At 34.7% G+C, this 14456-nt stretch overlaps 1 protein-coding gene across 1 annotated transcript; it reads left to right on the top strand.

Moving 5' to 3' along the window:
• Nucleotides 1-9106: 9106 nt before the first annotated feature.
• On the top strand, nt 9107-14441 carry LOC131948850 (zinc finger protein 385B). Its single transcript, XM_059310542.1, has 6 exons — nt 9107-9244; nt 10416-10580; nt 11966-12131; nt 12473-12516; nt 13203-13281; nt 13428-14441. The coding sequence occupies exons 2-6, from the start codon at nt 10449-10451 to the stop codon at nt 14093-14095; spliced, it is 1089 nt and encodes a 362-aa protein (XP_059166525.1). The 5' UTR covers nt 9107-9244; nt 10416-10448; the 3' UTR covers nt 14096-14441.
• The last annotated feature ends 15 nt before the right edge of the window (nt 14442-14456 follow it).

Raw genomic sequence — 14456 nt, 5'->3', positions numbered from 1 at the left:
CCTCCCGGCGCCTGGGGCGAACTTTCAGTTTGGCGCCCCCATATATATATATATATATATATATATATATATATATATATATATATATATATATATATATATATATATATATATATATATATACTAGCTGCATCCCGTGCTCCGCCACGGTAAATCTTTTTTAAATGTACGAACTTGGGAACAGAACAAAACTAAACACAACATAAACGAACGCAAAAAAAAACAAAAAAAAAACGAAAAAACAAATACAACACTCATAACATAAACACAATTTAAATGCAATCATAAAGGCATATTGCTCACAGTCTAACCCGTAGCGCCAAATCGCGCCCTTTCCGGTGATTTGCACCCCCCTCAAACTTTCGATTTGCACCCCTTCCCCCCCCCCCGCCCTAAAACTTTCGATTTCCACCCCCCTCACAAATTTTTTCCAACCCACTTTGGCGCCCCCTAAGGTCGGCACCCGGAGACATATGCCCCCCCCCCCCCCCCCCATCGCAACGCCTCTCCTATAAAACCCCTAGCTTGTCCGCAAACCGACAGAATAATAATTAGAAAACAGTATAAATAATAGGCAGTATTTAAAATATCCGTGTTTTACCTACAATATTTCACTTTATCCATTCACGCATTTTTTTTCCAGTACTTTAAATTTTAAAAATTTACAATTGAGTTTCATAACTAAAACCATTGCGCACCTAATGAACGTGATGACGCGCCTATAATAGTGCTGAATAGTTGATTAAAAATTATAAGTAATAAACAGTAGGGCCTACATTCAGTGAATAAAATAAATAAAAGATTGCCTTTTATCAATCCATGCTAATTATAATTTTCTAACAATAATTTCCTCTTACACATCCGAATAATTTGCATTCACATTTTGCTAATTATATTATTGCAACACTAATTCCTTCTATAACGAACGTATATTTGCATTCACATTTTTTATTAGCGTGAGTTTAATGTATTTTTAAATTACCTCCTTTGTCAAAATTAGAAAAGAGTTAAATTAATTTGATTTTTCTACCGTACTGTTATTATGTTATTAAAATGTATCCACTTTTTCTAGGAATATAAACGAAAACGATATTTGACATTGATTCTTTTAATATGTTTTAGCAATGTGCGTGTATTTAATATTTTCTTTAAGTTATGCGAAAGAGTAAACACAGTGGCAATTATAAAATAGCTCTATGCCGCTATATAAACAAACCCTACTCTAATACTTATAATAAGACACTGCGGTGCACTGAAAAGCACAGCATGGTGCGTAGTTTACTTTTATAGTCCCAAAATCTATAGCGATGACGGACGGAAGGACACGCTCAGCCCGATTATATTATAGATATACTAGCTGCATCCCGTGCTCCGCCACGGTAAATCTTTTTAAAATATACCAACTTTGGAACAGAACAAAACAAACAAAAACACAACACAAACAAAAACACAAACAAAACACAACCACAACCACAACACAACCACATTACAACCACAACACAATCACAACACAACCACAACCACAACACAACCACAAAACAACCACAACACAACCACAACCACAACACAACCACAACCACAACACAACCACAACCACAACACAACCACAACCACAACACACGGTAAATCTTTTTTAAATGTACCAAGTTGGGAACAGAACAAAACTAAATACAACACAAACGAACGCAAAGAAAAAAACAAAAACGAAAAAACAAACACAACACTCAACATAAACTCAATTTAAATGTAATCATAAAGGTATATTGCTCACAGTATCCCGTAGCGCCAAATCGCGCCCTTTCCGAGCGCCGGCGGAAAATTTCGATTTACACCCTCCCACCTCCCTCAAACTTTCGATTTCCAACCTCCCCCCCCTCTTGCTACGCCTCTGTTATAAAACCCCTAGCTTTTCCGCAAATAAATTAAAGGCAATATTTAGAATATCCGTGTTTTACCGACCATATTGCACTTTATAAAATCATGCATTTTTTTCAGTACTTTTAAAAATTTACAATAAAGTTTCATGACTAAAACCATTGCGCACCTAATGAACGTGATAGTAATGGAGAATAGTTGATTAAAAATTATAATTAGTAAACAGTACATTCAGTGAATAAAATAAATAAAAGATAGCCTTTTATCAATCAATGCTAATAATAATATTCCAACAATAATCTACTCTTACACGTCTGCATAATTTGCATTCACATTTTGCTAATTATATTATTCCAACAATTATTCCGTCTTGCAGATTTTGCATTCACATTTTTAGCGTGAGTTCAATTTATCTTTGAATTACCTCCATTAGCAAAATTACTAAGCAGTTTAATTAGATTTTTCTACCGTACTGTTATTATGTTATTAATATGTATCCACTCTTTCTGGGAATATTAACGAAAACGATATTTGACATTGATCCTTTTAATATGTTTTAGCAATGTGCGTGTATTTAATATTCTCTTTACGTTATGCAAAATTGTACAAACAGTGGAAATTATAAAATAGCTCTATGCCGCTATATAAACAAACCCTACTCAATTACTTATAATAAGACACTGCGGTGCACTGAAAAGCACAGCATGGTGCGTAGTTTACTTTTATAGTCCCAAAATCTATAGCGATGACGGACGGAAGGAAGGAAGGAAGGACACGCTCAGCCCGCTTATATTATAGATATATATATATATATATATATCTAATATATAAAGCTCAGTTCTGTAACGTGTGGCAAAAAAAAAGTTTGTCAATGACAGTTCTATGGATTTAAGTGTTAGATTTTTTATCGTGCTCATAGTCTAAATTTACGAGTCAAAAAATTACCATTGAAAGTCTTTAAAAACAATTTTCATTCTATTTACTTAGAAGAATAATTTTCAATTATGAACGCGACATAAAATTTTTTAAAAGTGTATCGACGTTTATAAAATTTCTAAAATTGTGTCGGAAATGTATTGACTGCACAGTTACTTCCCTTTAATAAAAAAAATTCTTAAGAAGAAAGAATTTACATTTTATTACTTTGTTTTTGGTGTTAAGAAAAAAAAATAATTACATAATTAGCGGGGATTGATTAAGTGCAATGTCGTTAGGTATTTTTAACACTGCCTTTTATTTATTCTATACACTGAACATACTGTTCAATATTTTTTTTTTTAAATCAATAACATTTAATAAGCCAGGTCCTACAAATCCTATATGTTTATTTCTTTCCATTTACGGATAAGCTTGGAGTATTATCATTTTTGTTCACTAAATTGAAACAGGCGCGTCCGCCGGCGCCCTTGCACGGTTCGATTTGGCACCCTGGGCTATCATGTGAGCGCTATGCTGCATAATTTTGTTTTTAACAGTGCGATAGACTATGGATAAGAAAGGTTACTATAGTCTTTAAGTGAATCAAATCCGGGCGTCCTCCGGCACCCCGACAGGGTGCTATTTGGTGCCCCGGGCCTTCCGGTGTACGCTATGGTATCTACGTTCGCGTGAGTTCAAAAGACTATGAATAAGTTATGTACTATAGTCGTTTACTAAGTTCAATCAGGCGGTGACGTCATGGTGCGTCCTCTGGCGCCCAGACAGGGTGCTATTTGGGGTCCCGGGCCTCCCGTGTTCGGTTTCGCGCCTACGTTCATTAAAGTGAGTGCAAAAGACTATGAATAAGTTGGGGTACTATAGTCGTTTATTAAGCTGAAACAGGCGATTCCGCCCCGGGCTAGACTCTGAGTACTTATCGTTTATGTTCGCGTTAGTGTTTTCTTTGTGTTTAGGTTGGGTTTGCGTTAGTGGTTGCGTTTTGATTTGGTTCGTTTTTGTTCTTTCTTTTTTCGTTTTCGTTTGTGTTTTATTTTGTTTGTGTTTGTATTTGTGTTTGTGGTTGGTTTTGCGTTTGTATTTGGTTTGTTTTCGTTTGTTTTTTCGTTTGTGTTTTTTTCTTTGGGTTTGTGGTTGGTTTTGCATTTGGATTTGGTTTGTTTTCGTTTGCTTTTTCGTTTGTTTTTTTCTTTGTGTTCGTATTGGTGTTTGTGGTTGTGGTTGGGTTAGTTGTTAGGTTTTTGTTTTCGTTTGTATTTGTAATTGTGTTAGCGTTATGTTTGCGTTTTGTTGTTTTGGTTTTGGTTTGGGTGTGCAATGCCGGGTTTATGATGATTACTAAACACACAGGTAATGGTCTTTAACAGAAAGGTTTTTCACAGAAGCCAGAGCAGGGCCTGGCCGGGACGGCTAGTATATATATATATATATATATATATATATATATATATATATATATATATATATATATATACGTGTGTGTATGTGTGTGCGACAGTCTGGAAAAAACAATTACGCTGATTGTCGTTCCCTAAAACTTCACTGGACGCCAATTAAATTCCCGTTAAGATCCTTTAAAAATGATGATAAGTAATGTCAGAAAAAAATTAAAATTGTAGCGGTGCTAATTCGTTTAGCACAGTCTTTTTATGATTCACGTTCGGATTTGGTCTGTGTGGATGATACAACTATTAAGAAGGTGATTCCAAAAAGTTAAGAACCATTGCTTAAGGTGTAGAAGGTGCAAGCCTTATTTGTTCTACTTTTGGTCGTATCTTTAGAATAATTTCGATTAAATGTAGGCCTATATCACAATTTTGAATTATCAGTTGAACAAAGTAATAATTAGTACAATATACTAATTTTCTTCTCTCTTAAAATATTGGCAAAGAGTGTCGCTTCCCACCCACTCGATCCGACAGTCTGCTATTTTACTGATAGGATAGCGATACAAGAATCCGTGATATTTATTTCTCTTTTATGCAGTGATCCAGACAAGATGTAATGCAATCAAGTAAAAGTATCTGATCTCTCACGGTGCAGTTGAGAGAAGCGTAAGAATCGTACAAAGAACTAGTCGCGTTATTACTTATCAAAACTTGGTAGTGAAATCGTACATTAAGTGTTAATACAATTGATTTCTTTTCTAAGTGTTAAAATATTTATATAGTAAGCGATCCATTACAAATCCTTGCGATTTTATTTGGTGATAAGTGCCCCACCATCTTGCACAAAAATTGTAGAGTGGATTTTAAACGTCACTAACTCTTTTTTTTTATGTTACACAATCGTAAAATATGCTTTAGTTCAATGTGTTTTTCTTTTCTGAGTGATATCGGTTATTTATTCCTTAATCCGGTGTGAATTTTTCCGATTTTAGTCTTCGAAAAAGCGCCCCCCCCCCCCTCTAGGAAAGCTGGATAGCGGTTGTTCCGGTCACTATTTCTTAAGGATATACGTTTTACAGTTACACAATCAAGGTAGAAAACAGTTAAATCAGTATGCAAGGGCTCTCAGCCGTTAAATTTCTTTACTTTGACTGTTTATAATTCAAAACTGCAGCTTAAAATGAACTTTGTTAAAAAAGTTTCTACCCCTTTTGGCGCCCCCTAGGGTCGGCGCCCGGGGCGGCCGCCCTCCCCGCCCTCCCCTAGCTACGCCTCTGGCAAGAAAATACGTGCGGCGTCAAAACGGTCAATGACAAAACGGCCGCCTTAAATCTACCCCGTAAAAAGGGCCAGCGACAAATGGACCACTATTCAATAGTTATTGGATAAGTGAAATAAATCTATCTGGAACTCCATACTTCATATATATATATATATGCCTAAATATTATAATATAACCTGCTATAAAGATGACTGGACTCGTTTTATTTGTGGCGGAATTACTTGTATAAGGGGCCGTCCATAAATGACGTCACATTCGTAGGGGGGTCCGTACATTTGTGTGTGACGGTGTGTGACGAGGGGGAGGGGGGGGGGGGTCAGATCACGTGACGTCAGTTTTTTGCATTATAGAAAAGCAGAGTTTAAAAACATGTTTTAGCCGTTATTTCGCGTTTTAGAAAACTGTTTTAATAAATTGTAATAGGAATTGATCAAAATACTCTATGTTGGCAGAGTTCTGACAAGATTTTGGAAAAATATCGATGTTTTAAGAAAAATTTAACATAAATTTTGAGGGGGTTGTAGGCTGAGCTGTGTCGTCATTTTAGGGGGGGGGGGGGGTCTGACAAAAGTGCGGGAGTAGTCTCCCCTAAACTTTCTCGTATATTCTTATATAGGCCTATCACTAGGGGAGATGGCACTTCCAGTGCAATCGGGTATAGACATTATTATTTTTTTGTTTTTATAAATACTACAAAAAGAATTGCGCACCAAAATGAACACATTCAATGTGTGTATAATAGGGCGGAAAATTAGTAATTTTTAAAAAGTCAATTAAATATCTAATTAAGTCACATTTTATGGCACAGTTCATTTTCATTGAGTCTTTACCTGCATGAAAATTTTGAAAAAATCGGTCCAGTAAACTAGAAGTGATATTTTTTAGATATCGGAAATACCGTAAAATACTACTTTCGGTCTCCGAAAATCACTCAAAATGTGATAGATTCAAGATAATAAGATATCATACCTATTTATAAAAATTCGTTCATCTAAATGAAACGGTACTTACGATGTCGGTAATTTAGAAAGCGGAAATAGAGTAAAATGCCACTTTCGGTTATCGGAGGTCACTCAAAAATTGAAAATAATTCAAGAGTAAGATCCAATTATATATATATATATATATATATATATATATATATATATATATATATATATATATATATATATATATATATATCGTCTACCTAATTGAAACAGTACTCAAGTACTCAAGTTACTATAGCCGAAAATATGATGACGTCTCGCATTTAAAAAATATTTTTTTAAACTGAAGTATTTAGTGGTTACTTACATTTCAAATTATTTTTTGCTTATTGTACGGACAATCTATTTACGAATCTAATAATGGACATTATTTGGTAAACTTTTCAGTATTAAATAGTGAATAGCAATGTATTTGGCTATACCGAACTTGCTAGCAGTTAACTGTAGCAATATTATTTTAGTTTCCCTACGAAGAGAGAAGACTCAATATTTTCAGAAATTTCAACTAAACGTGCTTAATTTAGTTACATCCCCTTGCTTAGAGGCTAATGGGTTTTTAGAGAGAGTGGGGAAGGGGTTAGATTTTCTGTGATGTTGAGGGGCTCAGTGGCGTCGCTAGGTCGGGTGTCACCCGGTGCGGCACTTCGTGGTGTCAACCTCCCCCCCTCCCCAAGAAACAAAGTTTGTTTATATATATATATATATATATATATATATATATATATATATATATATATATATATGTGTGTGTGTGTGTGTGTGTGTGTGTGTGTCCGCCTACATTGCCATTTGATATAAAAATATGCTGCATACGCGTACGTGTTAGTGCATAAGCTTTAATCAATGCCGACATAATGGTAGCGTTAATAATGTAGTAGTTACCTCACAAGTTAAAGACAGTTACAAGTACTATGGACATTTCGACCCAAGGTCTTCGTTAGCACACAACAGTGTGATTACAGATTAGACAAATAAAGACAAACAGTAACACATTTTTTGACTTAGCTCGACAGCTATTTGTCTAATCTGTAATCACACTGTTGTGTGCTGACGAAGACCTTGGGTCGAAACGTCCATAGTACTTGTAACTGTCTTTAACTTGTGAGGTAACTAATACTATCTGTTTTATTACTAATTACATTAACCTCACTGCAGCTACCATTTGTTTTTTTATCTTAGCGTTAATAATACAGTTCGATGTAGCTTTGTTTTCTCTAGAGTTACAAAGTTCACGTCAATGTGTCACCCTCATACCCTTGTAATAATTGTCGATTTGTACTTAAAAGATTATTTGACTTTGATTAATCATTAATGAAAGTGGCAAAAAGCACTTGTTTTCTGTACATTTTGCTATTTTTTTGCCATGGTGTCACCCCACTAAATGGTGTCACCCGGTGCGATCCGCACCCCCGCCCCGCCATGGCTGCGCTTCTGTGGAAATTGCAAAAAAAGGCAATTTCCTTCTGTACATTATGCAATTTTTTGCCATGGTGTCACCCCACTAAATGGTGTCACCCGGTGCGATCCGCACCCCCGCCCCGCCATGGCTGCGCTTCTGTGGAAATTGCAAAAAAAGGCAATTTCCTTCTGTACATTATGCAATTTTTTTGCCTTGGTGTCACCCCCCCCCCAATGGTGTCAACCGGTGCGGTCCCGCCCTCACTGGATGGGTGGAGTAAAAATCGTTTTTTTTTTGGGACTTTTTTCATCCAAAATAGAATTAGTAGACAAGAGTTTTCTTCTGATTATTTAGGCATGCCATCTATATTTTTTTAACTCATATTTAAAATGTTAACCATGCAAAGATCCTAGATACGGTTGTTATAGATGATAGATAACTATGGGGTTATGTTTTGTTTTGCAGAATTCTAGGCCACTACTAGATCTATAGATCAGATTATAGTATTAATCTCAGGGGCGTAGCGAGGGGGGGGCGGGGGGGGGGGTGCGGACCGCACCGGGTGACACCATTTAGGGGGGTGACACCAAGGCAAAAAAATAGCAAAATTTATAGAGAAAAACTTGAGGGGGGGGGTGCAAATCGAAAGTTCGAGGGGGGTTGCAAGTCGAAAACTTGAGGGGGGGGGGGTGCAAATCGAAAATTTGAAAGTTTGTCCCCGGGAAGGGTCGCTACGCCTCTGGGGGGGGGGGGTGACACCATTAAGTGCCGCACCGGGTGATACCCGACCTCGCTACGCCACTGATTAATCTAGATCTATAAATCTAGTTTGTTTAGTACAGCACCCAAGCAGTGTTTCTTCCAGACTTTTTTCTCCGGGGGGGGGGGGGGCACTTGAAATTTTCGGGGGGGGGGGGCGGTAGATTTTCTTCGGGGGGGGGGCGGACACTGTTAAAAGTATATATTTTCTATATAAATTATATAAATTTCATTTCGTTCGGGGGGGATCGGTAAAAAATTTTCGGGGGGTCTTCGCCCCCCGAAGAGATGCCTGGAAGAAACTCTGCACCCAAGTGACCAGTACTTTTTAATTTATGCAATTGATAAATATAAAATAAGTTTTAAAATCATATGAGGTTTTCATATTTATTGAAAATAAACACAATGCAATGTAAGAGCATGCATTGATTTTAATTCAAAATATTTAAAATTTAAGCCATTTTTAATACTTTCAGTTTCAGTTTGATTCTTATCTCCCTAATGACGTCATAATATAGTCGAGTAGTAGATTCTAGAGATCTAGCACCTTTCAGATTTTTGTGATTGCAGTCACAAACAAGATCTAGATCTAGAATCTTGATTTATCTAGCTAGAAGTAAGACGTTTGTTTGTGAATTTTATTTGTTTAGAATTAGATCATTAATCCTTGCATGTAGCCTAATTATCACATAATTAGTAATAATTACCTAAGGAGACATATTAAAAAATTTAATAATTTTTATTTATGCAGCCTATACTATTATTTTATTTTAACATTATTATTATATTATATTATTATTAATAAATATTAATTAGGCCTAGATCTAATAATTATTAATCAATATTTGCAACTTATTTAAGATTCTACAGTAGGCCTACACCTTTAATTTTTTTAAAGAAGTAACAGCAACCAGTAAAATATACTAGTCTATATAGGCCTACCAATTTATAGACAGCTAGCACCTATTACTGTACCTAAGAAAAAAAGATTACTATTTACTTCAACAGCTTTTCCAAATATTTCATATTCAATGGATTGCCCACGTTCCTCTTGTATCTATATTATGTATATACTAGTATATATAGGCCTACAGATACTATGTCTGAAACTATTGATTATATAGTAATAGTATGCTATTATTTTATTAACTTTTTTTTTGGGGGTGGGGGAGAGAAAAAAATGTAGTGAATAGCCCCTTCTTCCTTATGAAACATTTCCTGTTGTAGTATTATAAGGGCTCTTCAACAGCCCCCTTCCCTTAATAATTCTTTCAGGGGTCCATGGGCTTATGGTACAATAACCTTCTTCAATTATTTTACAACGAGCCGACCCCCGGCATATCATACGCCGCTATTTAGTTGTTTTATTTTTACTTTTCAGTAATTCATAATTTGTGAATTCGACAGTCCCAATGCTGCCACTGAAAATATTTGCTTTAAAACACTATCAGTAGGTCGTTAAGAACGATACTACCCCACCCTCCTTTCCCCCAACCCCTACCCTACACCCCACCCCCCCCCCCCCCCCCGTGAAAGCAGCCTCCTCTTAGTTACCTCCACTAAGTTTAAAATAGTTTCAAACTAAATTATCTGCCCCTTATAGCCGTCACTAAACCCGGCTCTACGAATGTAAAGATTTAGCATGAACCACAGCTCACCAGACCATGTAGGGGTGGGGTGGTAGGGAGCGCGCTTACAGCTTGTTTTCTAGCGTCTGCCAGAAGAGAATTATATATATAGATAATTAAATAAATTATTTTAAAATAATTAGTATTTTTCTGTTTAAGTTATTGTGGTCCATGGTTGTACAAGATTAAGCTATGGAAATTGTCAGGTACAACAAACGACTTTCAAAAGCCATCCAGGAGCTCTTCATTAACATGATAGTTCCGTCCAATTTTCTGCTTCTCATACACAGACACAATCCTGATGTGTTAACTGATGAAGATATTGTAAGTTTTTTCACTAAGCTTTTTAAAAGCCTTTATCTGGAAAAGACAATAAACAAGTATATTTGGAAACCTAGAAAAACAAAACATTACTAGTTTGGGGTACTTAGTTGTTTGAAGCCTGAGAGGCTTTTAAGACATAACACATTTTTTTGTTTAAATTTTAAGGGGGTATGCTCAGTTTTTTTTTCTAATTTTACAATCTCTGAAGCCTTTTAAATACTTATACTATACCATGTTAAGCAAAAGTTTGAAAACAATTTTGGTTGACATGAAAACCTGAATTAACCTCAGCCATTGTGAATTTTTTGGTACTTTCAAAAAACGCTAAAGCTTTTTTATTTATGCACTTATTGCAATCAAATCTACACTGCTTTTATTTTTAGTATATATTAAAATAAAACTTTTGTCCAGACAATGTTTGATAAAGCTACTGGTTAGAGGTCCCAAAAAAATTACACTCTTTTTAGTATGCGAAAGTTTGCATATTAATTACTCTAAACTTTTGTCCTATGTACAGAGGCGTAGCGACCCTTCCCGACGCCCTGGGACAAACTTTCAGTTTGCACCCCCCTCCCCCTCAAACTTTCAATTTGCACCCCCCTCCCCCTCAAACTTTAAATTTGCACCCCCTTCCCCCTCAAACTTTAAATTTGCACCCCCCCCCCCCTCGAACTTTCAATGTGTGTTTCCAACCGGGGACATTTGTCCCCCCTCCCCTCGCTACGCCTCTGCCTATGTAAGCCATCACAATTCCCTCATGACAAAAGTTTTTAAAAGTTTTATTATAACATGATGAACAAAAACTGAAAATATGGTGGGGATTGTACAATTAATAAAAAAGTTGTAGGCTTTTTAGTGTTAAAACTGCAAAATGTGAAAAACAGAAAAAAGTAATGTAAGTAGGTCATGAAATTCCATTTCTGTTCACTTTGTAGTGCCAGTTAAAGGCTTTGGGTGTTTCTGAGAAGACAGAAAATACGATTATCAAATACATGAGAAATCCAGCTTTCCAATGATGCCAAATAGAATATGATGATGGATATTGAACGTTTTGTAGACAGCGTATAAGATTAGAAAACAAAAAGATTATTTTTTAATTTATGGAATCATAAAATTTTTATTTTAAAGACATTAAAAAAAATGTTCTCATAAAAGTTATTATTTTCTTGATACAAAAATGGACAAAGTATCTTAAAGTGCAAGAAACCCATTTATATGAAAAATAAAGATTTTGATTTTTTACTGAGCATATCATCCCCTTAATTATTAATATTATTAAAGTATAATTAAAAAAAAAACTTTTGACATAAAGCCTATTGTATGAAGTCTTAAGTAAAAATCCTGAAAATAAAATTTTACTAATTGTATGATGCAAATTTTGCCAGAGTCGCCTGCGTCTGCGCTTACAAAGCAGCATTGCCAAAGAGATTAACTTGGACCTTTTAGACTGCATGACACATTATGAGGGCTGGTTTGACTGTTTGTTAAAGGTTTTATCTGACCCTGAGTTAAAGCAAGCTAACTTAATCCCAGCTTTTCAGAGAATAAAAAGTAAGCTACTTGTAATTTATTAATTTATTTTTGTTGTTTCAAGAAACAATCTTGAAGGTTATTCACATTTTAAACAAGTTTTAACTCTCCTTCTTAGACGTTAGATGTTAAAAAAAATATTTTTGGCAGAATTCACTTTACACTGTCTTATAAGTTATATTTAGATATTTCATTGCACTTTAAAATATTACATTATAGTCATAAGAATAAATATCCTGTTTTTAATATAGCTTTAATTGGAAACATGAAGCATTTTGACATGATTGATATAATATTTTATTCATTCATTTTTATGACCATAATTAGAGAGAACTAGTTTGTTAAAATGTTTTGTTATCTAGGGGAAGTTGATGATGCCTATCCAAACCAGGGGAGTCAGGCAATGGTCAGTATTAACTAAAGTCCTGGTCATTTTTTCTTGACCTATATATAAGGTTCAGTGTTAACAAATATGATACTAGTTGTATAAAAGTTTGACACATAAATACAGTAGTTTTATTTTTTGTGAGTTGATGTCTGGTTTCCTGTTATATTTAAATGTATTTGGAGTAAAATGCATAATGATTTTAAAGGCTCACATTTAAAAAATCTATAAATAAACTTGGCACAACACTGCACTACTGGGAAAGTTGGGTGTGTTCAGATTTTAGTGTGGACATACTTTAACATTGTAAAAGTAATGTTATAAACAGAATTTTAGCCACTATTCTATTATGTGTTGTTTAAACGTTTTAAAGAATTTTGATTAAAAACAGTCATTATGCTCAATGTTGACCCAATGCAGTAAATATTTTAGAAAGAAATAGCTAGTTTAAAAAAAAATTGCCATTCATGGATGGGGGGGGGGGGGGGGGGGAGATCTGGCTTTGTGTGTAGTTTTTAGTTTTGGAGGGGTAAAAAAATGAACTTTAACAAACATGACATTATTTATGGATGACCATGTTATACAATTATGAAGCTTAACCTGCTAGATTTCAAAATTGAGAAATTTTCAGATGAAAAGTTTTATCAATGTCCTTTCTATCAAGTAATCAGGTTTGTTCCTCTTATTTGCATGGCATCATTTTACAGGCACGCGATGTTGTCCCCAGTTTAGAGAGCTCCAGGTGCTCTAGGGAACTTTTACTACAGTCTGATTCTGTTCATTTAAGTGAGTTATTTTAGTTTTTTTTTTACTTTGGTTAATTTAGTTCGTTTAAGGGGATAGTAAAAAGAAAAAAAACCAATATATTTAAATATATATAAATGGGAAAAAAATGTATAAAACACCACAACTTAAATTATTTTTTATTTCAGAAAATCAACAGAAAAAAAATTCAGGCAAAACAATACCAGCCAGAACAAAAGAAACTATTCCCAGAAATTCTGAGGCTGATGAGAAAAATAAACTAGACTGTGAGATATGTGGTATTGTCTTATCATCAGAGTCTCAGAAAAAAGATCATCTCACTGGAACAAAACACTTGAATAAAGTCAAGGAGCTGAGTAAAACTGATGTGCAAGTCAAGTCTAAAGGTGAAATGGGTAATGAGGAAAATTTGAAAAAGCTTAACAAAAGTTATAACAAATTCAAAGTTTTGCCAGATGTTGCAAAAGGACAGAAACCTGATCCAACCCCATTGGAAAATGCCCAAGTGGCATCAGGAAGTGTTAGTCCAATAGCAGGTGCTGCACCCAAAGCAAAAAACATACCAAAAAAAAAAAAAAATCCTCCAACACCAGATCTTAACGTTACACATCCTGTAGGTCCCACAAATACCAGCACCTCACAAAGTGCAGCCAAAAATCCCACCAAAGACAATATTGCTTTCCAGGATAATATGTATTCAGTGGCTTTGGATAAAAATGGGAAGGGTAAGTGTGAACTATGTCAAGTAATTTTATCTTCTGCCAAGATTGCTAAAGACCACATAGATGGGAAAAAACACAAAAGTAATCTTCAAGCTTTGAATTTACCCACATAAATAACAATTTAAAGAAAGGCCTATTTGAATTATATATTACATAAAATCTAAAATCATATTTTGACATACACATATCCTAAATAAATTTACCTCACAAGGCAAATGCTTTTGATTTTTTTTAAAGCGACGTTTGTATATTCTTTAAAGCTTATTTTTACTTTATTTTATTGCTGTAAATTTATTTAATAAATAAAATATATAAATTTATGTAAAATTGTGATTAGAAAAGCTAATTTTTCACTGAATTCTTTTAAAGCTGAATGCTTGTATTAAGCTTAAGTCCAACAAAAGAATCCATAAGTTGTATTAGGCAATATTTAAAACTACAAATTGTTTACTTAGCTAATTCATGATTTTTGTA

This window comes from Physella acuta, unplaced genomic scaffold, assembly GCF_028476545.2.
Source record: "Physella acuta isolate Inbredline_101_S28 unplaced genomic scaffold, ASM2847654v3 ptg000662l, whole genome shotgun sequence".
NCBI classification, from domain to species: Eukaryota; Metazoa; Mollusca; class Gastropoda; family Physidae; genus Physella; species Physella acuta.
Note: the sequence above shows the minus strand (reverse complement) of the source record. Positions and strands in the feature narration are given on the sequence as shown.